A 27572-nucleotide genomic window follows, 5' to 3' on the forward strand; every position below is an offset into this window, starting at 1 on the left:
TGATTTCTATTTACAGTAATATGTTGTAAAATAATAATTAAAAGAAAACACCATATATTTTACAGTAAAATTATGTCGACTGAGCTGTCAGTTTGGTTTTTTTTTACCGTAAAATCCACGGTTGATGTTTTTACGGTGTATTACTTTAAATGGAACAACGGTAACACATTTTATTATGGTAAAAAACTGGCAGCTGAGTTGGCAAAATAAAATAAAAAATGTTTTCTGTTTACAGTAAAATGTTGTAAAATAATAATAATAATTTAAAAAACACCATATATTTTACAGTAAAATTCTGTCGACTGAGCTGTTAGTTTTGTTTTTTTTTACAGTAAAATCCACGGTTGATGTTTTTACGGTGTATTACTGTAAATGGAATAACGATACCACATTTTATTATGGTAAAAAGCTGGCAGCTGAGTTGCCAAAATAAAATTTTAAAATATTTTCTATATACAGTAATCTGTTGAAAAATAATAATAATAAAAACACCATATATTTTACAGAAAAATTATGCCAACTGAGCTGTTAGTTTTGTTTAGTTTTTACCGTAAAATCCACAGTTGATGTTTTTATGGTGTATTACTGTAAATAGAATAACGGTTTATTATGGTAAAAAACTGCCAGCTGAGTTGCCAAAATATATATTTTTTTCTATTTAAAGTAATAAGTTGTGAAAAAAAAACCAACACCATATATTTTACAGTAAAATTATGTCGACTGAGCTGTCAGTTGTTGTTTTTTAACCGTGAAATCCACGGTTAATGTTTTTACAGTGTATTACTGTAATTGAAACAACGGTAACACATTTTATTGTGGTAAAAAACTGGCAGCTGAGTTGCCAAAATAAAATTAAAAAATGATTTCTATTTACAGTAATATGTTGTAAAATAATAATTAAAAGAAAACACCATATATTTTACAGTAAAATTATGTCGACTGAGCTATCAGTTTGGGGTTTTTTTACCGTAAAATCCACGGTTGATGTTTTTACGGTGTATTACTTTAAATGGAACAACGGTAACACATTTTATTATGGTAAAAAACTGGCAGCTGAGTTGGCAAAATAAAATAAAAAATGTTTTCTGTTTACAGTAAAATGTTGTAAAATAATAATAATAATTAAAAAAACACCATATATTTTACAGTAAAATTCTGTCGACTGAGCTGTTAGTTTTGTTTTTTTTTACAGTAAAATCCACGGTTGATGTTTTTACGGTGTATTACTGTAAATGGAATAACGGTACCACATTTTATTATGGTAAAAAGCTGGCAGCTGAGTTGCCAAAATATAATTTAAAAATATTTTCTATATACAGTAATATTTTGTAAAATAATAATAATAAAAATAAAAACACCATATATTTTACAGAAAAATTATGCCAACTGAGCTGTTAGTTTTGTTTAGTTTTTACCGTAAAATCCACAGTTGATGTTTTTATGGTGTATTACTGTAAATAGAATAACGGTTTATTATGGTAAAAAACTGCCAGCTGAGTTGCCAAAATAATTTTTTTTTTCTATTTACAGTAATATGTTGTGAAAAAAAAAACACCATATATTTTACAGTAAAATTATGTCGACTGAGCTGTCAGTTGTTGTTTTTTAACCGTGAAATCCACGGTTAATGTTTTTACAGTGTATTACTGTAATTGAAACAACGGTAACACATTTTATTATGGTAAAAAACTGGCAGCTGAGTTGCCAAAATAAAATTAAAAAATGATTTCTATTTACAGTAATATGTTGAAGAAAAAAAACACACAAAAAAACACACCATATGTTTTACAGTAAAATTCTGTCGACAGCGGTGTCAGTTTTGGGTTTATTTACCGTAAAATCCACGTTTGATGTTTTTACGGTGTATTACTGTAAATGGAAGCTCCAGCACCCCCCCGCGATCCCGTAAGGGACAAGTGGTAGAAAATGGATGGATGGATGGAATTACAGTACCATATTTTATTATGGTAAAAAAAACTGGCAGCAGAGTTGCCAAAATAAAATTAAAAAATGTTTTCTATTTACAGTAATATGTTGTAAAAATAATAATTAAAAGAAAACACCATATATTTTACGGTAAAATTATGTCGACTGAGCTGTCAGTTTTGTTTTTTTTTACCGTAAAATCCACAATTGATGTTTTTACGGTATATTACTGTGAATGGAATAACGATACCACATTTTATTATGGTAAAAAACTGGCAGCTGAGTTGCCAAAATAAAATAAAAATGGTTTTTCTATTTACAGTAATATGTTGCAAAAATAATAATTAAAAGAAAACACCATATATTTTATAGTAAAATTATGTCGACTGAGCTGTCAGTTGTTATTTTTTACCGTAAAAACCACAGTTGATGTTTTTATGGTGTATTACTGTAAATGGAATAACAGTTTATTACGGTAAAAAACTGGCAGCTGAGTTGCCAAAATAAAATAAAAAAATGTTTTCTAATTACAGTAATATGTTGTAAAAAAAAAAAATAATAATTTAAAAAACACCATATATTTTACAGTAAAATTCTGTCGACTGGGCTGTCAGTTTGGGGGTTTTTTTTAACCGTAAAATCCACGGTTGATGTTTTTATGGTGTATTACTGTAAATGGAATAACGGTTTATTATGGTAAAAAACTGGCGGCTGAGTTGCCAAAATAAAATACTTTTTTTTTTTCTTTTTACAGTATTATGTTGTAAAAAAAATCACATAAAAACAATATATATTTTACAGTAAAATTCTGTCGACTGAGATGTCAGATTACTTTTTTTTTACCGTAAAATCCACAACTTATTATGGTAAAAAACTGGTAGCTGAGTTGCCAAATTAAAATTTAAAAATGTTTTCTATTTACAGTAATATGTTGTAAAAATAAAAACAAATAAAAAAATAAAAACACCATATATTTTACAGTAAAATTCTGTCGACTGGGCTGTCAGTTTGGGGGGTTTTTTTACCGCAAAATCCACAGTTGATGTTTTTATGGTGTATTAGTATAAACGGTTTATTATGGTAAAAAACTGGCAGCTGAGTTGCCAAAATAAAATAAAAAAACGTTTTCTTTATACAGTAATATGTTGTAAAAAAATTAAATAAAAACACTATTTAATTTACAGTAAAATTCTGTCGACTGAGCTGTCAGGTTGTTTTTTTTTACCGTAAAATCCACAATTTATTATGGTAAAAAACTGGCAGCTGAGTTGCCAAAATAAAATAAAAAAATGTTTTCTATTTACAGTAATATGTTGTAAAAATAAAAAATAATAAAAAAATAAAAACACCATATATTTTACAGTAAAATTCCATCGACTGAGCTGTCAGTTTTGTTGTTTTATTTACCGTAAAATGCACGGTTGATGTTTTTACGGTGTAATACTGTAAATGGAATTAACAGTTTATTATGGTAAAAAACTGGCAGCTGAGTTGCCAAAATAAAATTAAAAAATGTTTTCTATTTACAGTAATATGTTGTAAAAAATAAAAAAGAATACAAAAATAAAAACACCATATATTTTACAGTAAAATTCTGTCGACTGAGCTGTCGGTTTTGTTGTTTGTTTTTTTTACCGTAAAATGCACGGTTGATGTTTTTACGGTGTAATACTGTAAATGGAATTAACAGTTTATTTTGGTAAAAAACTGCCAGCTGAGTTGCCAAAATAATTATTTTTTTTCTATTTACAGTAATATGTTGTAAAAAAAAACAAAAACAACACCATATATTTTACAGTAAAATTATGTCGACTAAGCTGTCAGTTGTTGTTTTTTTTACCGTAAAATCCACATTTTATTATGGTAAAAAACTGGCAGCTGAGTTGCCAAAATAAAATTAAAAAATGTTTTCTATTTACAGTAATATGTTGTAAAAAATTAAAAATAATACAAAAATAAAAACACCATATATTTTACAGTAAAATTCTGTCGACTGAGCTGTCGGTTTTGTTGTTTGTTTTTTTTTACTGTAAAATGCACGGTTGATGTTTTTACGGTGTAATACTGTAAATGGAATTAACAGTTTATTTTGGTAAAAAACTGCCAGCTGAGTTGCCGAAATAATTTTTTTTTTCTATTTACAGTAATATGTTGTAAAAAAAACAAAACAACACCATATATTTTACAGTAAAATTATGTCGACTAAGCTGTCAGTTGTTGTTTTTTTTACCGTAAAATCCACATTTTATTATGGTAAAAAACTGGCAGCTGAGTTGCCAAAATAAAATTAAAAAATGTTTTCTATTTACAGTAATATGTTGTAAAAAATTAAAAATAATACAAAAATAAAAACACCATATATTTTACAGTAAAATTCTGTCGACTGAGCTGTCAGTTTTGTTGTTTGTTTACCGTAAAATGCACGGTTGATGTTTTTACGGTGTATTACTGTAAATGGAATTAACCGTTTTTTATGGTAAAAAACTGGCAGCTGAGTTGCCAAAATACAATTTTAGAATGTTTTCTAATTACAGTAATATGTTGTAAAATTAAATTAAAAAATTAAATTAAATTAAATTAAATTAAATTAAATTAAATCAAATTAAATTAAATTAAATTAAATTAAATTTAATTTAATTAAATCAAATTAAATCAAATTAAATTAATTACAGTAATATGTTGTAAAAATAATAATAATAAAATTTAAAAAACACCAAATATTTTTTAGTAAAAGTCTGGCGACTAAGCTGGCAGTTTTTTCCCGTAAAAAACAGCGATCCTTTAATGCCTCTGTGACAACTTTTTTGCAATGTGTTGCTGCCATTAAATTCTAAGTTGATGATTATTTGCAAAAAAAAATAAAAAATAAAAATCTCAGTGTGAACATGAAATATCTTGTCTTTGCAGTCCATTCAATTGAATATAAGTTGAAAAGGATTTGCAAATCAAATTTACACAACGTGACAACTTCACTGCTTTTGGCTTTTGTATTTGTATTTGTTGCTTGGGAAATTGTAACTGTGAGGAAGTCGCACACAGCCCCTTTAAGTGCATGTTAATGATGGCACAGTACAAAATACAAATACAACTACTGACCGTAAACATGCACGTTGGCTTTGCCGAGCTTGTGTTGTTGTCCGCACGTGACTTTACACAGCACGATGCCTTCGTGTTCCATCCCCACGGGGTCAAAGGTCACCACCGAGTGCGCGCGGCCGCTTTCGACGGTGGCGGTCAGCGGGCGGTCGCCGAGCAGCGTCCACGTGACGGCGGGCACGGCGCCGCACTCCCGGACGGAGCAGAGCAGCTGGTGTCGCTCGCCCAGCTTGAAGACGGGCTTTCGGGGGGAAATGTCCACCTGGAGACCCTGGACCACCACGCCTGCGCAGGTAAACAACCACCTTGTAGCCACGCACTGGAAACTATTGTTTAGGGGGAGATAAAAAAAATCTCACCTGAGAGCAAAAAGAGAAGAAACATTTCCGTTCAGTCACTGAAGAAAAAGCATGAGATGGAGGAGCTGGAGAGTCTTTGTGTGGTCTGAAGCGTGAAGCTGCAAATGAGTCAAAGTGAAGGCTCTCACGCCTCCTCTCAGCTGAGGGTGCAGCGTGCACCGCCCCCTGTCGCTCCACCGCGGTACTGCACCATTTAGCCCGACCAAGTTTATGGTTTCTTATTTTCGTTTGTGCTTTTTTTACCGTACACAAAGGCCCCGTGCGTCCATTCGTGTCGTATTTGCAGGCGTGGCAGTGACTGCTTCCACTGTACTTTACTCTGAAGGCACTTTTTGACACGGCATTGATTGACGAGTCACTGATTGACAGACCAACTTTTGAGTGAGTCATAGTCCTAGATTAAACTTAAAGGCCTACTGAAATTACATTTTTTTTTATTCAAACGGGGATAGCAGATCCATTCTATGTGTCATACTTGATCATTTCGCGATATTGCCATATTTTTGCTGAAAGGATTTAGTAGAGAACAACGACGATAAAGTTCGCAACTTTTGGTCGCTGATAAAAAAAAAAGCCTTGCCTGTACCGGAAGTAGCGTGACGTCACAGGAGGAAGGATTCCTCACAATTCCCCGTTGTTTACAATGGAGCGAGAGAGATTCGGACCGAGAAAGCGACGATTACCCCATTAATTTGAGCGAGGATGAAAGATTTGTGGATGAGGAACGATAGAGTGAAGGACTAGAGTGTAGTGCAGGGTGTATCTTTTTTCGCTCTGACCGTAACTTAGGTACAAGCTGGCTCATTGGATTCCACACTTTCTCCTTTTTCTATTGTGGATCACGGATTTGTATTTTAAACCACCTCGGATACTATATCCTCTTGAAAATGAGAGTCGAGAGCGCGAAATGGACATTCACAGTGACTTTTATCTCCACGACAATACATCGGTGAAGCTCTTTAGCTACGGAGCTAACGTGATAGCATCAGGCTCAAATGCAGATAGAAACAAAATTCAAAAAAACCCCTGACTGGAAGGATAGACAGAAGATCAACAATACTATTAAACCATGAACATGTAAAAACACGGTTAATAATTTCCAGCTTGGCGAAGCTTAACAATTGAAGCTAACTTAGCTACGGAGCGTCAGCGGGCGTTGTAGCTTTCGACGACACCCCGGCCGCCATCAGAGTCGGCAAGAAACATATATTTCCCCAAAGTTACGTACGTGACATGCACATAGCGACACGCACGTACGGGCAAGCCATCAAATGTTTGGAAGCCAAAGCTGTACTCACGGTAGCGCGTCTGCTATCCAGCTCAAACACAACACAACCTCCTGGTTGTGTTGCTGTAGTCCGCCGCTAATACACCGATCGCACCTACAACTTTCTTCTTTGCAGTCTCCATTGTTCATTAAACAAATTGCAAAAGATGTCCAGAATACTGTGGAATTATGAAATGAAAACAGAGCTTTTTGTATAGGATTCTACGGGGTACCATAACTTCCGTTAAAATGACTACGTCACGCGCATACGTCATCATACCGCGACGTTTCAGCCGGATATTTCCCGGGAAATTTAAAATTGCACTTTATAAGTTAACCCGGCCGTATTGGCATGTGTTGCAATGTTAAGATTTCATCATTGATATATAAACTATCAGACTGCGTGGTCTGTAGTAGTGGCTTTCAGTAGGCCTTTAAAGTTAAAGTACCAATGAATTGTCACACACACACTAGGTGTGGCGAAATTATTCTCTGCATTTGACCCATCACCCCCTGTGAGGTGAGGGGAGCAGTAGCGGTGGCCGCGCCCGGGGATCATTTTTGGTGATTTAACCCCTCCAATTCCAACCAAGCAAATTAACAATCAGAATAGTTAACAAGATTAAAAACAATATGAATAAATAAATGAATACAAAAAATAAAAAATGACTAACAATCAATTTATTGTCATCATTACAGTGAAATGCTGAATAGCAGAATGCAAAGTAACAGTATAATATATTATATGAGAATGTTATGTTATGATTATCTTTAACCGAATCACAGCAGTGCTCAAATTAAAAAACAGCATTCCCTCTCATGTGATATTGCTTAATTAACATTAATGATGTGCACTTTAACAACTAGACTTACAACTATACCTAATATATAAAAGGGGTGGAAAAGTGACTATTACCTGCAGGGCAAACATTAGCTAACCAGAAGGCAATAACAATGTAAACAAAAAACACCTGCTGAAAAGATCTAATACAAATGTCTCTGAGGAATGTAAGGTGGGAGTACTGTAATTACCTAACGTTACATTATTATTTTCCATAACAATTTAGCCCCCTCCACAATATTAACCCGACGTTAAAACAGAACTAGCTATTTATTGATTAGCAATTGCCGAATCATGTAACATTAGCTTAATGCTAAAAAGCCAGGTTACTATCACATTCTGTAACAGACAAATAATTTCATGTAGGCTAACGTTACCTACCTGCTACCTCTGTCTTTTTCTCGTTTCTCCTCCTCTTCTTTTCTATTTTTTCTCCCCTGGGCACCTGACAGTTTTGGCCGTTTTGACATCTTGTGTTGTTTTTTTGATGAGGTGACGTCCAAAAAGAGTCATGATACGGGAAGGGGGGGGGGGGGGGGGGGCGTAATGTTGTAACAAATAATATTTCTATTAAATAGGCTTTACTTTGCATTTTAATTAACATGGGATTATTTTGTGTATTTAGAAATAATAGTACCAACTTTTTTTTTTCTTTTTCTTCCAACATTTGTGGCACTGGCGTGGCGCCCCCTGATGGACGGCGCCCTTAGCATTTGCCTATACGGCCTATGCCACGGGCCGGGGGGGTCACCCACATATGCGGTCTTCTCCAAGGTTTCTCATAGTCATTCACATTGACGTCCCATTGGGGTTGTGAGTTTTTCCTTGCCCTTATGTGGGCTCTGTACCTCTGTACACCTTCATTATAACACATATATAAGACGTTTAAAGTCATTTGAATAGTAGGCTAATATAGCTACTTCAAGGTAAAATATAGACACTTCATGTTTTGTCTTCATTATAACACTTATATAAGACTTGAAGTAATTTTGATAGTAGGCTAATGTAGACACATGTGTTGCCTTCATTATAACACTTATATAAGACTTTTAAAGTCATTTTGATAGTAGGCTAATATAGCTAATATAGACACTTCATGTTTTGTCTTTATTATAACACTTATATAAGACGTTTAAAGTCATTTTGATAGTAGGCTAATATAGCTAATATAGACACAACATGTGTTGTCTTCATTATGACACTTATATAAGACTTTTAAAGTAATTTTGATAGTAGGCTATTATAGCTAATATAGACACTTACATTATGTATTGTTTTCATTATAACACTTATATAAGATTTTTAAAGTCATTTTGATAGTAGGCTAATATAGCTAATATAGACACTTACATCATGTGTTGCCTTCATTATAACACTTATATAAGATTTTTAAAGTAATTTTGATGGTAGGCTATTATAGCCAATATAGACACTTACGCCATGAGTTGCCTTCACTATAGAAGGCTTTTAATTTTTTTATTGATTTCTCCAAATTCTATAATCTTTTATCTATAATAAATAATATGGCATATCACATAAAATGACGCGGCGGGCCATGTAAAATAATACAGTATGTGACAAAATGACGTGGTGGGCCAAATAGATTAAAGAGGCGGACCACATAAAATAATACAGCATATCACATAAATTAATGCGGTATTAGACATAAAATGATGCGGCAGGCCACGTAAAATACGGCATATCACAAAAATGTGGCAGGCCACATAAATTAATGCAATATTGGACATAAAATGATGCGGCGGATCACACATAATATGCAGTGGGCCACACAAAATAATATGGCACAAAACATAAAATGATGTGGCTGGCTACATAAATCAATGCAGTATTTGACAAAATGTGGCGGGCCACATAATTAAATGCGGTATAAGACATATAATGACGCTGCGGGCCATCTAAAATGACTTCACAGGCCAGATTTGGCCCCCGGGCCTTGAGTTTGACACCCGTGCTTCAAAGTAACTGATTAAAGGAGTGTGTGTTGTCAGAATTGAGACAAGGAGGTCATCAAAAATACATTTATTTCCTCCAGCAAGTTACAGGAAAATAAACATCTTTTCAAGCTTGAAAAAATAAAAGCTTCCTGAAAGCTTCAAAATAAATGCCCTGCAATAGATAGTTAAAAATGTGATATTAGCTGCTCGCTACGGCAAAGACAAACAGGAAGCACTTCTCTACAGTTCACTTGTAGCTCAGCCCAACGCTCCTTTTATGGCACACATCATCATCATCATCATCATCATCATCATCATCGTCGTCGTGTTACTTCAAACTAAACCACTGTGCTTCGGTAACCAGCAGCCTTTAATTTGAACGTGCCCAATATTGCTCGTAAAAATGGAGGAGGTAGAAGAATGTGGTCCATTATTTAATAACCGTCATCATCAGCGCCATTTATCAGACACACTTTGTTCCAATCAACTCCAGTCTTAACTTTTGAGATGTCACAGTTCGCAACTAGAAGCTAACTGCTAGCACGAGGCTAACAGCCTGAGTGTGTGTGTGTGTGTGTGTGTGTGTGTGTGCGTGTGTGCGCGCGGATTTAAAAGGACTTTTCCTATTCCAGAATCCAAAAAGCCCAAAAGGAAGCAGTCCATAAAATGTCTTGTCCGCCAATCACGCAGCGAATACTGTAACCGTGACAACAGTCGTTCAAAAGAGTCTTTAAAAACTAAAATCTTTTACCTAAATAAATCTTTTTACATACAAATTCAGTCTTTTCGAAAAGCAGCAGCGGCCACGGGGCCTCCTGGGTAATAATCATGAGTGTGTTGTGTTCAGGGCACCTGGGATCTTCTAGAACTGGATGTAGTCAGACTGAAGGGACTGAAAGCCAAAAAAAAACAACAACAGAAAGTCAGGTGGCTTCCGAACGCATTAGCACGCCGTTAGCTATTTTGCTAACACTAACAACACAGCAAGCCCTCAACTATATACACACACACACACACACACACACACACGCTGCATGCTGATGATGTCACAGCAGAGCGAACCAATGAGCACAAAAGGGCGGGGCCAGCCGACTTACGGGAATCGAGCGGCTCAGGTAGCGTCCGGACGGAGCGGTTAGAGCGCCGTACGACGAGGAAGGGGGCGCCGCTGAGCCTGCCAGGGCGCCGCCGTGGACCTCGTGTTGCGGGCCGCGGGGGCCGTTACCATGGCTACATGGGGAGGGCGGGGCCAGGGAGGAGGTGGGGGGAGGACGAGAGGCATACATCTTCCTGTCCTCCACCGCCTGGGCAGCGTACACGTCACCGAGCGAGCTGGCCAATCGAGAGCTGATGCACGCACACACACACACACACACACACCAGCTGATCTACACTAACGAGTCATGTGACGGCAGCAGCCAATGAGAGCGGTCGTCATCCTCGTGGAGGAGAAGGGAATGGGGAAGTGTCTGACCTCATGCTGGACGACGACGAGGGACTTCTGCCGATCCTCTTGACGGCGGCGGCGGCGGCGGCGGAGGATGTTGGGAACTTGAAGGACTTCAGCGGGGAGGCGGAGCTCTGATCCCCGCCCATGGACAGCCTGAGGAGAGACGGCGACCGTCAGCGCGCGTGTTTAGGACGCCTGCGTGGCGTGTGCTCACCTGAGAGGTTGCGATGTGGACCTGCTGTGGTTATTCGTCTGCTCCACTCTGAAACACACACACACACACACACACACACACGCGCGTCGTTAGCCCCGCCCTCGGCTTGACGCCGTCGACTTCTGGTACCTCAACGCTCCAGCGGTGGACGGGCGCGGCGAACGGCGACTTTTTAAGGCTCTCAGTTTGTCTCCCTGAGTTGGAGTGGAGCGCTCACTCATGTTGCTCTGGACCATGACAACACAACATTTAATGACAGTGTGTGTGTGAGAGAGTGTGTGTGTGTTCTTGTATTTCTACCCTTCTTGAGACATGAAGGAAAAGTATCTTCCATATGAGGAGGTGTGAACAAGTGATGACATAAATCATGGTCCCAATAACATTGCATCTAATAGACAATGTCTCATTTGCACCCCTGGTGGTGACATCTATAAAAATGAGGGTGGTCCCAAAAAGGAGGGATTTTTCAAATTGACTGTCGCTTTTAAAAGTGCTCCCCCACTGGCCAACCTATGTAATAACAAGTGTGTGTAAAAATTTAAAGTGCTCCCCCTCTGGTCAACATATGACATTAACACGTGTGTGTAAGAAATTGAAATGCGCCCCCTTTGGCCAAAATGTATTAAAAAAATTAAAAAATATGTATATAGAGACAATCTGTAATAACGAAGTAAATAATGATGATTGAAAAAATTCAAAAATTTTTTTCCATAAAAAGCTTACTTTTTTTATATTTGCATAGTATGTATATATTATTGATGTTGTAAATACAAATATGTATATATATAGAAAGGGTGGTCCTAACAAGGTAGGCATTTTTCCTGAGGTCTCAAGATGGCAACAAACACAAGAGTGTGTGTGTGTTCTTGTATTTCTACCCTTCTTGAGACATGAAGAAGGAAAAGTATCTTCCATATGAGGAGGTGTGAACAAGTGATGACATAAATCAATAACATTGCATCTAATAGACAATGTCTCATTTGTGGTGACATCCATCAAAATGAGGGTGGTCCCAAAAAGGAGGGATTTTTCAAATTGACTGTGTGTCGCTTTTAAAAGTGCTCCCCCTCTGGTCAACATATGAAATAACAAGTGTGTGTAAAAAAATTAAAAGTGCTCCTCCTCTGGCCAACATATGTAATAACAAGAGTTTGTAAGAATTTGAAATGTGCCACCTTTGGCCAAAATTAAATAAATATGTATATAGAGACATACTGTAATAACTTGCAGTAAATAATGAAGATTAAAAACCAATTACAAAAATGTTTGTTTTTTTAATTAACTAATGGCTTACCTTTTTTCATATTTGCATAGTATGTATTAGTGTTGTCCCGATACCAATATTTTGGTACCGGTACCAAAATTATTTTTAAACTTTTCGGTACTTTTCTAAATAAAGGGAACCACAAAAAAATTGCCTTATCGGCTTTATTTTAACAAAAAAGTTTTAACAAAAAAAATTGAAGGTACATTAAACATATGTTTATTGCAAGTTTGTCCTTAAATAAAAGACAACTTGTCTTTTATTAGCAAGTAAAAAAACAAAAGCTCCTAATTTAGCTGCTGACATATGCAGTAACATATTGTGTCATTTATCTTTCTATTATTTTGTCGACATTATTAAGGACAAACTGTAAAAAATGATTATTAATCTACTTGTTCATTTACTGTTAATATCTGCTTAATTTCTCTCTTAACATGTTCTATCTACACTTCTGTTAAAATGTAATAATCACTTATTCTTATGTTGTTTGGATACTTTACATTAGTTTTGGATGATACCACAAATTTGGGTATCAATCCGTTACCAAGTAGTTACAGGATCTTACATTGGTCATATTCAAAGTCCTCTTGTGTCCAGGGACATATTTCCAGAGTTTATAAATATACATTTTTAAATAAAGAAAGAAAATGTGATGCCAAAAAACATCGACGTAATCATAGTAGTATCGACTAGATACGCTACTGTACTTGGTATCATTACAATGGCGTTTGTTTACATTTTGATGGAGGGGAGGGCGGTACCTTTCAGTGATTTCAATGATTCATTAGTATCGCGGTACTATACTAATACCGGTATACCGTACAACCCTAGTATGTATATATTAAGGAGGTCTCAAGAAGGTAACAAATACATGTGTGTGTGTGTGTGTGTGTGTGTGTGTGTGTGTGTACCTCCAGCAGGCTGTCAGAACTCGATGAAGGTCGGACGCTGCCGTTGTAGGCGGACTTAGTGGGATTCAACGTAAGGTCATCCATCGTAGCGATGAGGTGAGGCATCGCCCTCTCCTCCAGCTTGGACTTCTGGGAGCGCTGGTTGTCTCCTAGCAACCAAAGCCACGCCTGCTTCCTGTCAACAAAGTCCCGTCCGGTCAGTCTGGCGGACTATCGCCGCACTCAATGACATCATTTTTAGACAGTGGGGTTGTCACGGCGACAAAATGGCCAAGGCAAACGCTCACTCCAGCAGGAAGAACTGCTGCGGTCCAATCACGGAGCCGGGTCTGCATATCCGGATCCAGGCGATGGCTTCCAGCGCAGTGAAGCGATAATGCTTCATGAGGTAACAGCCGATCAGAGAGCCCGTCCTGCCCAGACCAGCTGGAGAGACGGAGAGGGGGCGGAGCGTCAGATCAGAGGAGAAGTTGTTCCCTTATCGTTGCAAATATTTAAAATAACACTGACATTCCTTTGTGCTAGATTGTGTCATAAAAAATGTTGTTTATGGCGTTAAGTTATTCTAAAATAGACTAGGTTTACACTGCAGGTCAAGGTGGCACAACAACATATTGTCTGTGAAAGTTAGCATCTCTGCTAAAGCTAAATGGTTAACTTTGGCAATGTTTTTTTCGGGTGTGTGCAAAAAGTCAGTGTTCAAAAACAAGAATTAAAGCTGCAAGCAGCGTTGGTCGGGTCCGCATTTTGGCAGGTGCTAGTCCTAGGTGTCCCAATACTTTTGTCCAGTGGTAGTCCTGAGTGAGACCTACATAGAGGTTTTTGTTTCGTGTCTCTACGATATTCGTACTGGGAGTTGGAGGAAGTCTGTGTCTTTTTCCTAGGTGTCGCGGCACAGTGGTTGTTTTCTTTGAAGGCGCGTAAAATCACAGCAGCGGAGCAACTTTAGTGCTGCGGGTCTTTGAAGGCTCGTAAAATCAAAACGGTAGCACGAATCACAACGCCGTCGTCAACTTTCAATCAGAAGGGTTCAATCTCTCTCCTGTAGCAGTTTGAAACCGAAACGACAAACGCGCTCAGAGGAGATAACGTTTGATGTTTGGTGACCGGTTGTAACAAAAATGTTGTTTTGAAGGAGGAATAGCAAACTTCCTGTTGATTTTTGCTGAAGGATGTCAATCTATGAAATGTAGGTCTACGTGAGACCTACATAGAGGTATTTGTTTCATGTCTCTAAGATGTTCCTACCGGAAGTTACAAGCAGTTTTGTCTGAGTTTTCCTCTAAAAAGCAGTTTTGTCTCGGTTGAGCTTTGGGGTTCGGTTTTTTTTTTAGATCGCAATTTCCAGCAGTCCCGATGTGTGTGAGAATTTTGGTGAGTTTTGAAATACTTTAAGGGGGTCAAATTACAGCTCAAAGAGGCAAAAATGAGTTTTTTTAGTACAATTTTGTCTTGAAGGGGAAATTGCCAACTTCCTGTTGGTTTTTGCCCGAGGATGTAAAATTATGAAATGTAGGTCTAAGTCTGACCTACATAGAGGTTTTTGTTTCATGTCTCTACGACCTTCCTAGTGGGAGTTACAGGCAGTTTGTTTTTGTTTTTTCCTAGGGGGCGCTAGAGCGCAATTTTGATTTTTGGGGTTTGGTTTTTTTATTAACTTGCAATCTTCGCAGGTCCTGATGTGTGTGTCAAATTTGGTGAGTTTTGAAGCATGTTAAGTGGGTCAAATTAGCGTTTTTTGTGGCGGCGGAAGAATAAAGAATAATAAAAATTCAATAGGGTCCTTTGTCCCTGTACAAAGGACTCCCAGTGGGAGTCCTTTATACAGGGTACATGCGGACCCTAAAAATACAAAAATGAGGGGTATTTTATTTGAACTAAGCAAAATTATCTGCCAATAAAACAAGAAAATTTGGCTTGTCAAGACTTTCCAAAACAAGTAAAATGATCTAACCTCAATGAACCCAAAAATACCTTAAAATAAGTATATTCTCACGAATAACAAGTGTACTACTATATGAGTACGTATTTTCTATTGTTGCATTGAAAATAAAACAGCAAAGTCCATTTGGCTGTCATCTGTTTTAATTATGAGACACAATTGTGTCAAAGTCATGTTTTTTTTTTTCATTCTTGAAATAAGAAATGATTACTTTAGAAAAGTAGTTTTATACTTGTGAGTGTTGATGACAACAGTTGATATTCTAGTTTCAAGCATGTTTTACTCAATATAGGTCATCAAATCTCAGCAACAAGCTGTAATATCTTACTGAGATCATTTAGGACCAAAACACTTAAAACAAGTAAAACTCTAACATAAAATCTGCTTAGTGAGAAGAATTATCTTATCAGACAGAAAATAAGCAAATATCACCCTTATTTGAGATATTTCATCTTACTTAGATTTCACTTTTTGCAGTGCAGAAATGAACAAACGGATAAAAACATCTACAGCAGGGGTGTCCAAAGTGCGGCCCGGGGGCCATTTGTGGCCCGCAGGTCATTTTTTAACGGCCCCACGGCACATTTTAAAAATACGATTCAAAACAATTAAAAACGTGATAAGTGGTATAAAAGAGCAAACAGGTGAAATGTAACAAGAAAATGTTGCAATGTATACTCTAATAACACAAAGCTGCCATGCAGGCTGTTTCTTTCTTCAACGTCATTATGAATTATTGACCTATTCAAGGCTCCAATTACGTCACATCTGAGATATTTTGGGGGAAAATGTTTCATATTTTGTGTTTGCCATATAAAAAACTTAGCTGTTTTTTATAAAGAGGGGCTTAAAACGAACAAACGAACAACATAAACAACAATAAAACGTATAATTGGCGGATAGATCTGGGGCCGTACTTATCAAGCTTCTTAGAATTACTCCTAAGAAGTCTGCTAAGAGTTGACTTAAGAGTAAATAAATTCTTCGCTGAAAGCTGCACTTAAAAGTTAGTTATCAAGCGTCTTACTCACACTTTCAGCGAAGTGTAGGACTGAATCTTAAGTGTCACACTCAGAGCTGAATTACGACATTACTATGTGCCGTAAACGGAATTTTAGGTGACGTAATTTCTGTGTCCATAGAAATGACCAATCACGGAAGGGAATCCGTTGTCTAAGAATAAAGAAATATCTTGGAAATATTTAAGTGGACAATGGGAGTGTATATTTTGACAATAAACTACAAAATAATACAAAACAAACTAGTCCCCGCCGGCACTCACGCTACCGCTCCCTCTCTTCTCTCGCCCACACACTCACTGACGTCACTCACCTCACGGCCACACACATACGCTACTCACAAAATATTATCTTTCCAATTCATTAATTAGGCAACTAATTTGAAACTGGTGTGGGTGGCTCTATATATACTAGCCCACCGCAGCCACATGCAGAAATCAACAAGGAATCGAAAATTATTAAATCTGTGACAAAAATAATACCCGCTCTGTCTAAACGATACCGTTTGATCAGCTGCTCGTCATCAAACAAAGCCAGGACATCCTCTCTCTCGCCTCAGTGCCATCCCCTGCTGGCAACTCCTAACCACTTAAGACACCTCTGAAGGTCTCTTAAATATCGTGGAGAGTAGGAGTGATTCTTAGACTTAAGAACGTTGATAAAAAGCTTTTATTCTTAAGTTTGAGAGTAGGACTAAATTTCGCAAATTCTCAGGACTTAAGTGTAAAATGGAAGAAGCTTGATAAGTACGGCCCCTGAAGTTGATCTCGGGATTATTGTGTTAAAAGTAAACAGTAAAAAAAAAAATAGAATTTATTTTTTAACATTATAATTATTTGGATCCCCAATAATTTTAGTGTGATTTGTTTTTAAGTGTCATTGCTCAAAAAATAATAATCAATTAAAATCAATGTTGTTATGAGTTATTGACCTTTTTAAGGCTCCAATTATTATATATTCTCAAATATTCCACTTAAAAATGTTATTGTGTGAAAATATTGCATATTTTGTATTTTTTCCATAAAAAAACAGGGTTTTCTTAAATCTTTAAAACTGTTATATTGACAGATAGACCTAATGTTGATCTAGAGATTTAAAACTTGAATAATAATAACAATAAATAATACTGAATAATGACACATTTTTATTTATTTTTTGACCAAAACCCTTTGGGGTCCCCGGGATCAAACCTGAGTGGAGGCCTAAATGTATATTTTTTATACATATATTGTATTGGTTTTTAAAATAAAAAATATCAAAATGGCCCCCGGTTGCTTTGATTTTTCAGAATGCGGCCCTCAGTGGAAAAAGTTTGGACACCCCTGATCTACAGTACTACTGTATCTGCACAAAGTAGTGAAAAACAGAGTGGTTGACTAAAAAGAAGGAAGGCCATTATGGCTTGCAAGCCTCAAACAGAATTTGGATGTGAATAACATTCAAATGTGCTCAGCTCATTTTGTATCTGCTGTGTATGGATTTATTGTTACCTGTTTTTTGTGACTTATTTGAAAACATATCGCTAATACTGCAATAATATAGCTGCTCAGTGGCCTTGGGGTTAGAGTGTCCGCCCTGAGATCAGTGGGTCGTAAGGGTGTAACGGTACACAGAAATTTCGGTTCGGTACGTACCTCGGTTTAGAGGTCACGGTTCGGTTCATTTTCGGTACAGTAAGAAAACAACAAAATATAAATTTTTGGGTTATTTATTTACCAAATTTGCAAAATCTTCCACCAAAAATATTTTTCTTAGTGGAATATTTGATGTGAAGTAATGGGAACCTTGGATAGGTCAATAATTCATAATAACATTGATTTTGATTAGGGATGTCCGATAATGGCTTTTTGCCGATATCCGATATGCCGATATTGTCCAACTCTTTAATTACCGATACCGATATCAACCGATATATACAGTCGTGGAATTAACACATTATTATGCCTAATTTGGACAACCAGGTATGGTGAAGATAAGGTACTTTTTAATAAAAAAATGAATCAAATAAAATAAGATAAATAAATTAAAAACATTTTCTTGAATAAAAAAGAAAGTAAAACAATATAAAAACAGTTACATAGAAACTAGTAATTAATGAAAATTTGTAAAATTAACTGTTAAAGGTTAGTACTATTAGTGGACCAGCAGCACGCACAATCATGTGTGCTTACGGACTGTATCCCTTGCAGACTGTATTGATATATATTGATATATAATGTAGGAACCAGAATATTAATAACAGAAAGAAACAACCCTTTTGTGTGAATGAGTGTGAATGAGTGTAAATGGGGGAGGGAGGTTTTTGAGGTTGGTGCACTAATTGTAAGTGTATCTTGTGTTTTTTATGTTGATTTAATAAAAATAAAAAAAATAAAAAACCCGATACTGATAATAAAAAAAACGATACCGATAATTTCCGATATTACATTTTAACGCATTTATCGGCCGATAATATCGGCAGACCGATATTATCGGACATCTCTAATTTTGATTCAATATTATGTTTTGATCAATGACAGTTTGAAAGAAAAAAAAAAACAGCTTTGTTTTATTAGTCAACATTGCAACTTTTTCTAAGTTACATTTAACCTTTTTTATTTCACTTTTGTTATGTTTTTGTTTATTTTAATAGTATTTTTAGAATGTGCCGTGGGCCTTTAAAACATTAGCTGTGGGCCGCAAATGGCCTCCGGGGCACACTTTTGACACCCCTGCTATAGATAATAAAACATTAAATGTGATAAATCTATGGATAAAAAGCAGAGCCTGGCGACGCATGCGCGTTTATCATAACTCTCTCTCTCTCTGTCTCTGCCCCTCCCTCACCAATGCTGCTGCACGCACAATTTGTTTTGTTTTCAACCCCTTCTTAACCCTGAACGTACATTGAAAATACACGCAACCCTAACTCAAAATGCCGGACATTTGAGGCATTTAAGAAACTCCGCCCGGACAGCTCCGCAAAAGAGGACATGTCCGGTGAAAAGAGGACGTATGGTCAGTCTATCCTAGCCCGTTAGCTGCTAGCATGCCGTGTGGTGTGCCTCGGTGTGCATTGTTTACCCAACGTGCGGTACGCTACTTAATATGTCCGTGTGGAAACTCGTTCGGTACACCTCCGAACCGAACCGGAACCCCCGTACCGAAACGGTTCGATACAAATACACGTACTGTTACACCCTTAGTGGGTCGTGAGTTCGTTAACTTTAATTTATTGGATGTAAGACTTTTTAAGACCCCGCAGAAACCCTGAGGGGAGCATGATGACGTCATTAGTCAGGCAAAATATTTTAGAATAACTTAAAAACCGTAACGACACATACCAGCACAAAGGTTAATATTTGCAACTTTGCTGACGTTGACGGGACGGCTTCACCTTTGCAATGGACTGCTATGGCGCCGGGCGTGCCGTCGCAGAGGGACAGGAAGCGGCGTGTGATGATGTCACTGGGCGTGCTCCCGTCCAGGAAGAAAAGGTCGTAGTGGTCGAAGCCGGCGTCTGTGAAGCGCTTGGCGTCGTAGATCTTCTTGTTGAGACGCACAACGGAGGTCACGTTGTGCTTCCTGAAGTAGGGGAAGTAGGCCTCGGGGGCGTGGAACAGGTAACCTGAGGGGGGGGCGGAGCCACAGGCACAAAAGTTAACATTACATTGGGAGTGTGTGAATGTGTTTGTGTGTGTGTGTTCACCGTTCTCCACTGTTCTTATGGGATGTGGTCCGCTAAAAGCCAGAAGTTTGCTGGGAACAATCCAGTTGAGGTCTCCATTCTCCACCCGCTGGAGGAACGGCAAGTTAAATCACATCACGTCGCATCCCAGAGAGACCGCAAACAAGCAACGCATGCTGGGAGAGGAAGCTCGTACCTCGTAGTGTTCGTACTCATCCACGTCAAACGTCTCAAAGTCAAAGAACCCGTGTTGGAGAGCCTAAAAAAAAAAAAAACTCAGGAAAAAGGCTGACGGGAAGCGGCGACGAAAAGCAGCCAGCGAGCGACACTTGATTGACAGCTCACCTTCCTGATGCCCTGCAGGCAGTCGAGCACGGTCAGGTTGAAGGTGCAATTCCCGAAAGACGCGTCCCTGCACAAACACAACGTCGGCAACTGTACCACACACACATCTTTACATCCATCAATAATCCGATACTTTTCCAAGTACTTTCATTTGTCGGAGGATCAGTGAAGGCAGCACAATGTGGGCGTGGCCTGACAGTAACACTAAATCCATCAGCTGTTTAACCCTGCTCTTACATAATCAAGTCCTTTATGACGCACACACGCACAGCTCGGTTGGTAGAGTGGCCGTGCCAGCAACTTGAGGGTTCCAGGTTCGATCCCCCGCTTCCGCCATCCTAGTCACAGCCGTTGTGTCCTTGGGCAAGACACTTTACCCACCTGCTCCCAGTGGCACCCACACTGGTTTAAAGGTAACTTAGATATTGGGTTTCACTATGTAAAGCGCTTTGAGTCACTAGAGAAAAAGCGCTATATAAATATAATTCACACTTCACTGTTTAACCCTGCTGTTACATAATCAAGTCCTTTATCTCACACACACACGCACACACGCACACGCACACACACACACACACACACACACACACACACACACACAGACAGACAGACAGACAGACAGACAGACAGACAGACAGACAGACAGACAGAGCTCGGTTGGTAGAGTGGCCGTGCCAGCAACTTGAGGGTTCCAAGTTCGATCCCCGCTTCCGCCATCCTAGTCACTGCCGTTGTGTCCTTCTGGGCAAGACACTTTACCCACCTGCTCCCAGTGCCACCCACACTGGTTTAAATGTAACTTATATATTGGGTAGGGATGTCCGATAATGGCTTTTTGCCGATATCCGATATGCCGATATTGTCCAACTCTTTAATTACCGATACCGATATCAACCGATACCGATATCAACCGATATATACAGTCGTGGAATTAACACATTATTATGCCTAATTTGGACAACCAGGTATGGTGAAGATAAGGTACTTTTTAAAAAAATGAATCAAATAAAATAAGATAAATAAATTAAAAACATTTTCTTGAATAAAAAAGAAAGTAAAACAATATAAAAACAGTTACATAGAAACTAGTAATTAATGAAAATTTGTAAAATTAACTGTTAAAGGTTAGTATTATTAGTGGACCAGCAGCACGCACAATCATGTGTGCTTACGGACTGTATCCCTTGCAGACTGTATTGGTATATATATTGATATATAATGTAGGAACCAGAATATTAATAACAGAAAGAAACAACCCTTTTGTGTGAATGAGTGTGAATGGGGGAGGGAGGTTTTTTGGGTTGGTGCACTAATTGTAAGTGTATCTTGTGTTTTTATGTTGATTTAATAAAAAAAACCAAAAAAAAACAACAACTAAAAACGATACTGATAATAAAAAAAACGATACCGATAATTTCCGATATTACATTTTAACGCATTTATCGGCCGATAATATCGGCAGACCGATATTATCGGACATCTCCATCTCTAATATTGGGTTTCACTAGGTAAAGCGCTTTAAATCACTAGAGAAAAGCGCTATATAAATATAATTCACTTCACTTCACATGCACACACACACGCACGCAAATCTAGTCCATTTATGTGGTGGAACCTGCACAAAGTGGCCCAAAACAAGACCAGTGGGACCAGGTAGAGTCTGGACTCACCTGAACGGAAGGTAGGAGGCGTTGGATCCAGAGACCAGAGCTCTGTAGGCTTCTTCTGGAGTTTTCTTCAAGTAGATCACCTGACGCACACACACACACGATCAGGTGAGACGCCACCCACGCCAACAGTCCCAGTTGAAGTCAGTGTTGGCGCTAGTCTAACAGGGTGGGAGGGTGAAAGTGGGGGGGGAACTCAGGGGTTTAGGGGACTCACGGCGTATCCTCCGATGAGCACGGCGGCATTGGACCTCATCCTCTGGTCAAAGCTGGTGTAGTGGACGATGCGTTTCCTGGTCAACGTGAACGACTGCACGCAGAAAACAATCGGCAAGGTTAGGGGGGAGATGATGATGATGGTTGAAAGGTTGAGTGTAAGTGCTTAGAAGCACGATTTAAGTGCACGTGTGTATCTGACACTAAGTGTGTGAGTGTGTGTGTGTGTGTAAAATGGCGTAAGCCTACAGGTGCATTGTAGACATTCCAGCTCAGGGTGGAGGCGGCGGCGCCTGGAACTCACCTTGAGCTTCTTGTTGAGTTTGCAGCAGTATCGATACAACATGGCCAAGTTGAGCGGCCCGAAGTCGGCGTAGAAGCTGCCCACACAACAGGAAGTCAGTGATTCCCTTCACAATAACAGCGTGACCCCCCAGTTACCCAGACTTACTTCTCGTAAACAAACTCGTCGTCCGTGCAGAAGTAGTGCGTGTTGGCCGTGCTCTTGGGCTTGCTTCGTAACGTGGCGAAATACAGACGCTCTGGAAGACATTTGGCACGGTTACAGGTGGGGGGGGGGGGGGGGGGGGGGCCTGACAGGAAATAAACATTCTTCACGGCGTATCGTGGAGACACAGACGGTTGCTATGGTGATGCAACCGCCTGGTCTTGAAACAACTTGGTAATGCCACTATGATACATTTGTATTATAATCCTTAAACAAAGTAACAGTGAAACTCATGGGAATAATCACTGAATGGAGAACTGGGGGTGGAATTAAATAAATGATCTGCTCCCCACTCCCTTTCAGGCAAAACTGGACAATCATGCATTACATACTATACATTACCTTTTGCACTATATTAATTTGTATAATTATTAGAGATATTATCGGCCGATAAATGCTTTAAAATGTAATATCGGAAATTATCGGTATCGCCTTTTTTTGTTTGTTTTTTTTATTATTAAATCAACATAAAAAACTCAAGATACACTTACAATTAGTACACCAACCCAAAACACCTCCCTCCCCCATTTAACACTCATTCACACAAAAGGGTTGTTTCTTTCTGTTATTAATATTCTGGTTCCCACATTATATATCAATATATATCAATACAGTCTGCAAGGGATACAGTCCGTAAGCACACATGATTGTGCGTGCTGCTGGTCCACTAATATTACTAACTTTTGTTAATTTTACTAATTTTCATTAATTACTAGTTTCTATGTACCGTATATTACCAAATAACCGCCCGGGGTCTGACCCCATTTTGTGAATTAACCGCCTCTTCCTAATAACCGCCTATGTCCAAATAGCCGCCCATGGGCTGTTATTTGCATAATTTAGATTAAAATGCCACTGGGGTTGCGTTTGCTGCGGTATTATTGTTTTATAGAGTACTTGGTACCATAATTTTATTTTTCCTGTATGCTGCTTTATTTAAAAGGTTTATTTATTTTTAGTATTGGTATTCTATTTGACAATTGTTGCACTTCTGCCATGTTGAGGCCTTGTTGATCTCTTGTCTTTTGATAGCCTACCTAATGTTGATCTCTTGTTTTTTTGTTTGTATGTTTACAATAGCTTTTACATTTAAAGTAACCATTGTAACCAAATAATGGCCTGGTGCAAAAATAAATAAAAGCCTTGTGCAAATAACTGCTTGCTTCTTATAAACGCCTGTCTCCAGAATCGATTTTGTGAAATAAACGCCCAGGCTACTATTTGGTAATATACGGTAACTGTTTTTATATTGTTTTACTTTCTTTTTTATTCAAAAAAAGGTTTTAAATGTATTTATCTTAATTTTTTTTTTTTAAAAAGGACCTTATCTTCACCATACCTGGTTGTCCAAATTAGGCATAATAATGTGTTAATTCCACGACTGTATATATCGGTAACGGTTGATATCGGTATCGGTAATTAAGAGTTGGACAATATCGGCAAAAAAGCCATTATCGGACATCCCTAATTAATTATGTGTTGTCAAATTTGTACTTTTTTATGTCATTGCCTTAAATAAATAAATAAATAAATGAAAAAAAATAAATAATAACTTCACAATCTTTAACTCGGTTCCTCAACTGACAAGTCATTCAAGTCTCAATTTCATCTTCTCCGCGCGGACCGAGACGTGGCGCTCTCTGGCAAAAAAAGAGGCGGTGGACTCTGCTTCTTTATCAACAATAGCTGGTGTACAGACGTGACAGTGATTTCCAGACACTGTTCTTCTTCTCTGGAATATTTCTTCATCCACTGTAAGCCCTTTTACTCACCGCGTGAGATTGTTTCATTCATTCTCGTGGCTGTTTACATCCCGCCTGGCGCGGACGTGCGTGATGCTCAGCGCGCGCTTGCAGGACAGATCTTACATGTGGAACGGTCTTTTCCTGACTCTCTTGTTATCGTGCTTGGTGACTTTAACAAGGGAAATTTGAGCCAGGAATTACCAAAGTATAGACAGTTTATTAAATGCCCGACCAGAGAGGAGAACACACTGGATCACTGCTACACTACACTGAGCAAGGCTTTTCATGCAGTCCCGCGCGCTGCTCTTGGACTATCAGATCACGTGATGGTGCACTTAATCCCTTCATACAGACAGAGACTGAAACTGGCTAAACCTGTTATGAGGAACATTAAGTGTTTCACCGCCGAGTCTGTGGGCGAGTTGCGTGCTTGTTGGGAAACGACAGACTGGGAGGCAATTGGAGCGGCCACGAACAATCTGGACGAGTATACGGACACTGTGACCTCATACATACAGTTCAATGAGGCGCGCATCATTCCAACGCGCACCAGGGTTTGTTATAACAACGACAAGCCCTGGTTCACACCCAAGCTCAGACAGCTGCGCAAGAAGGAGGAGGCTGCGTGGAGAAGCGAAGTACCACTTCACCAGGGAAGTGGAGAAAACTAAATCTGTGTACTCTAACCGTCTACAGGAACAGTTCCGCTCCAATGATTCTGCGGCAGTTTGGAGAGGTCTAAGGGCCCTTAGGAACTATAAGCCCAAAACCCCCCAGGCCCTGAATGACCGGACTCTCGCTCAGGGCCTCAACACACATTACTGTCGTCATGAACGGCCTTCAGCTCATCAAAGCCATGCTCCCCCCACCATCACCCTCCCCACCAATGCCAGCACTTCATTAACGGAGTTAAAGGACTCCAATGACATCACAGGACTCCAAAAACATCATAAGACTGTAAAGACCCTCTCCATCAAAGAAGAGGATGTACGCCGGCAGTTCTTGAAGCTGAATACGCGTAAGGCCCCCGGGCCGGATGGTGTCTCCCCCTCCACTCTCAGACACTGTGCTGACCAGCTGGCTCCTGTCTTCACTGACATTTTTAACACCTCTCTGGAGCTATGCCGCGTGCCGTCCTGCTTTAAGACCTCTACCATTGTCCCTGTCCCCAAGAAAGCACGGATCACAGGACTAAATGACTACAGGCCGGTCGCGCTGACGTCTGTGGTCATGAAGTCCTTTGAGCGCTTGGTCCTGCCCCACCTCAAGGACATCACCGCCCCCCTCCTGGACCCACTGCAGTTCGCCTACAGAGCCAACAGGTCTGTGGATGATGCAGTGAACCTGGCCCTCCACTTCATCCTGGAGCATCTGGACTCCCCAGGAACCTACGCTAGGATCCTGTTTGTGGACTTCAGCTCTGCCTTCAACACCATCCTCCCTGGACTGCTACGAGACAAGTTCTACCAGCTCAGCGTGCCCGACTCCCTCTGCAGTTGGATTAATGACTTCCTGACAGACCGAAGACAGCACGTACGGCTGGGGAAGATTGTCTCGGACAGTCGAACAACAAACACTGGTACTCCTCAGGGCTGTGTACTCTCCCCCTGGCTCTTCTCCCTGAATACAAACTGCTGCACCTCCAGTCACCAATCCGTAAAACTGCTCAAGTTTGCGGATGACACCACCCTCATCGGGCTCATCTCGAATGGCGATGAGTCCGCCTACAGGAGAGGGGTGGACCGGTTGACGTCCTGGTGCAGCCTCAACAACCTGGAGCTGAACGCCCAGAAAACAGTGGAGATGATCATGGACTTCAGGAAAGTCACAGCCGCACCATCCCCCCTCACCCTGATTGACTCTCCCACCCCCGTCCCCATTGTGGACTCCTTCCGTTTCTTGGGCACCACCATCACCCAGGACCTCAAGTGGGAGCTGACCATCATCTCCCTCATCAAGAAGGCCCAGCAGAGGATGTACTTCCTGCGGCAGCTGAGTAAACTTAAGGTGCCGACCGAGATGCTGGTGCAGTTTTACTCAGCCATCATAGAGTCCATCCTGACCTCCTCCATCACAGTGTGGTTCCCCGGCGCCACAGTCCAGGATAAGAATAGACTGCAGCGCATCATACGTGCTGCTGAGAAGGTGATTGGCTGCAAGCTCCCATCCCTCCAGGACTTGTTCTCCTCCAGGACCAGGAGGCGTGTGGGTCGGATCACAGCTGACTCTTCTCACCCTGGACACACACTATTCTCCCCTCTCCCCTCAGGCAGGAGATTACGCTCCATCCAGACCCACACCTCCCGCCACCTGAACAGTTTTTTCCCCTCTGCCATCAGGCAAATGAACAATAACTCCCAACAGCAGCTCCTTGAATTCCTTCTAAGTCTATCTGATAGCTCAGTTACAGCTCTTTTTATTACCAAATATGTGTTATATGTCGCACGTTTGCACCAAGAAAAATTCCTATTTTGTGAACCCGTTCTCAAACAATGGCAATAAAACTATTCTGATTCTGAATTGCGTCACTGGTTTATTTCCGCATAAAGTCACGTGGTTCGAGTGCTGCGTTCAATGCTTGATTTATTCATGAGTTTATTGTATTACCTTTGATGAACTCGGCGGCTCCCAGCGGTTCGGACTCCTCCGCCACGCCGAACAAGGCGGACAGAACCTGGGAGTGGGTCATGGGTCCGTCTAAAGCTCGGAACTCCCAACTTGTCGATCAGACGCCGGCAGGCTAACAGCCACAAGCTAGCTGGAAGCCGTCAACAAAGTTGTGAACTTTCTCCTCAACTCCCCATCACGTTACCCCGCACGCAGGCGTCGCTCTCCGGTAACGCCGCCGGCGTCTTCTGCGTCAATTCGACAGAAATGTCCCTCGGCTCTCACTGAGTCGCCGCCAAGTAATCCCGATGTAGCATGTTAGCACGTCCGCCCTCCAGCGGATTAGCGACGACAGTTTGAGGCACTGATTGAGTAAGTCCCGCCTTTAAGACACGTTTCCATGGCGACCCACGGCTTTGGCCGCGACTGCAGCCAATCGCGGCGTGTTGCCTTCACTGTCACTGGGTTAAATGCAGACTCCGCTTTTCTTGCCACAATAAAAGACAAAGAACGACTTCGGACTTATTTCCAGTTCGCTGCGGGGTTCCTTTGTTGTTAAATGTAGACTGTCGG

At 39.6% G+C, this 27572-nt stretch overlaps 2 protein-coding genes across 3 annotated transcripts in view; both read right to left on the reverse strand.

Annotated features, from left to right (window-relative positions):
- vcam1b (vascular cell adhesion molecule 1b) overlaps positions 1–5801 on the reverse strand; it is a 13935-nt gene extending 8134 nt beyond the window's left edge. The window contains exons 1-2 of the mRNA XM_062038344.1: positions 5382–5801; positions 5023–5307 (exon numbers count right to left, since the gene is read on the reverse strand). Coding sequence (XP_061894328.1) covers positions 5023–5307; positions 5382–5406 — 310 coding nt within the window. The 5' untranslated portion in view covers positions 5407–5801. The remainder of the gene's footprint in view (positions 1–5022; positions 5308–5381) is intronic.
- A 3713-nt stretch (positions 5802–9514) lies between these two features.
- On the reverse strand, positions 9515–27552 carry cdc14ab (cell division cycle 14Ab). 2 transcript variants are annotated; one of them, XM_062038345.1, is made up of 16 exons: positions 27000–27552; positions 22591–22681; positions 22444–22519; positions 22141–22233; positions 21927–22006; positions 20257–20323; positions 20108–20170; positions 19933–20020; positions 19621–19851; positions 13571–13709; positions 13284–13458; positions 11238–11335; positions 11109–11156; positions 10919–11047; positions 10542–10791; positions 9515–10336 (listed from the first exon to the last, which is right to left on the reverse strand). In XM_062038345.1, the coding sequence occupies exons 1-16, from the start codon at positions 27079–27081 to the stop codon at positions 10307–10309; spliced, it is 1740 nt and encodes a 579-aa protein (XP_061894329.1). In that variant the 5' UTR covers positions 27082–27552; the 3' UTR covers positions 9515–10306. The 2 variants fall into 2 exon arrangements, with proteins under 2 accessions (XP_061894329.1, XP_061894330.1); XM_062038346.1 differs by lacking the exon at positions 10542–10791 and having other exon boundaries at positions 27000–27396.
- Between the last annotated feature and the right edge of the window lie 20 nt (positions 27553–27572).

Source organism: Entelurus aequoreus, linkage group LG27 (genome assembly GCF_033978785.1).
Source record: "Entelurus aequoreus isolate RoL-2023_Sb linkage group LG27, RoL_Eaeq_v1.1, whole genome shotgun sequence".
In the NCBI taxonomy this organism is placed as follows: domain Eukaryota; kingdom Metazoa; phylum Chordata; class Actinopteri; order Syngnathiformes; family Syngnathidae; genus Entelurus; species Entelurus aequoreus.

Bases quoted from the DNA above. Each gene is read 5' to 3' on its own strand.
- cdc14ab (XM_062038345.1), bottom strand. From the start codon at position 27,081: ATGACCCACTCCCAGGTTCTGTCCGCCTTGTTCGGCGTGGCGGAGGAG. The intron at 22,520-22,590 runs GTAAGTCTGGGT...TTGTGTGGGCAG, and splicing joins GACGAGTTTGTTTACGAGAA to CTTCTACGCCGACTTCGGGC. The intron at 20,171-20,256 runs GTGAGCTGTCAA...TTTTTTTTTTAG, and splicing joins GCCTGCAGGGCATCAGGAAG to GCTCTCCAACACGGGTTCTT.